The sequence below is a fragment of the Empidonax traillii genome, unplaced genomic scaffold (genome assembly GCF_003031625.1).
Source record: "Empidonax traillii isolate 1590-97213 ecotype Southwest subspecies unplaced genomic scaffold, ASM303162v1 scaffold3563:size12338, whole genome shotgun sequence".
Lineage (NCBI taxonomy): Eukaryota > Metazoa > Chordata > Aves > Passeriformes > Tyrannidae > Empidonax > Empidonax traillii.
Window position 1 is genome coordinate 6,212 of NW_020958756.1, and position 1,127 is coordinate 7,338.

The 1,127-nt window shown below is 65.0% G+C and overlaps 1 protein-coding gene across 1 annotated transcript in view; it reads right to left on the reverse strand.

The window, feature by feature from the left end:
• Positions 1-638: 638 nt before the first annotated feature.
• NDUFB11 (NADH:ubiquinone oxidoreductase subunit B11) overlaps positions 639-1,127 on the reverse strand; it is a 1,881-nt gene continuing 1,392 nt past the window's right edge. The window contains exon 3 of the mRNA XM_027910471.1: positions 639-794. Coding sequence (XP_027766272.1) covers positions 671-794 — 124 coding nt within the window. The 3' untranslated portion in view covers positions 639-670. The remainder of the gene's footprint in view (positions 795-1,127) is intronic.

Sequence of the window (1,127 nt, forward strand, 5' to 3'; positions counted from 1 at the left end):
GCGCGTCGCGCGCGGTCCCGACGGCGGCCCACGAGGGACAGGAGGGGGTCTGGAAGGGGGGGGGGGGGGTTTATTGGGGGCACAGGGAGCCGTGGGGGAGCTACAGGGGGCGACTTCGGGACCTGAAAGGGGGTTAGGATGTGTAATGGGAGCTTACCAGGATCTATAGGGGCCTGCAGGCCGTGTATGGGGAATTACAGACTGAAAACACTGTAAAAGCTTATAAAGAGAGTACAGGATATCACAAGGGGCTGCGGCGGGGTCAGGGGGCGTCTCTGAGGTGATGCAGGAACACCTAGAGGGGTCCAGGGGTCTGAGAGGGTCTGGAGAGCCACGGGGGGCTGAGGAGGGGCTGCAGGGGGGCGTCACACAGCGTCCTATGTGGGACCTGAGGGAGTGTGGGGAACCTCAAGGGGAGTTACGGGGAGCTCCCTGCTGAAGGGCTCTAGGGGCCCGTGGGAGGGGCCACGGAGGCACGTGGGAGAGGAGCCATTATAGGAACACGTGATATCGCACTCTAATGACGTCAAGGAGCCGAGGGGCTGCCGGGAGATGTAGTCCTATCTTATCCTCCCCCCGTTCCCCAAAGTAACAGACCGAGACACGGCGATACCCAGCGCTTTATTCACAGACCAGGGGGCACCGCGGAGACCCGGAGTGGGGGTCCAGGTCACTCCTGGGGGGGCAGGGAAAGCCGCGCGGGATCGTAGTAGTTGGAGGTGAGCAGGGGCAGCCCCAGCCGCTCCCGCTCCCGCACCTGGATCTCGGCCTCGCGCCGCGCCCACTGCGTCAGCCTGCGGGGAGGGGTCAGCCGTGGGAGGCAGCCCCAGCCGGGGGGTCCCACACACCCCGCAGATCCCAAATCCCCCTCCCCCTGGTAGTCCCTATAGGTCCTTATAGCCCCCCAAACCCTCCCACGGGTTCCCCACGGATCCCATCCCCCCCCAGCCTCCCACGACACCCTGTAAGTCCCCAGGGTCCCCGCTAGACTCCCATCCAGCCCACGGTTCCCCCTGAGGGCTGCCAGGAAACCTGATATTCACACAGGACCGCCCTGGGCTCCAGAAGGGCTCTCAGGGATCCCCAAATCCCCTCAAGGGCTGCTTTGAATGCCTCTGGCCCCCCCA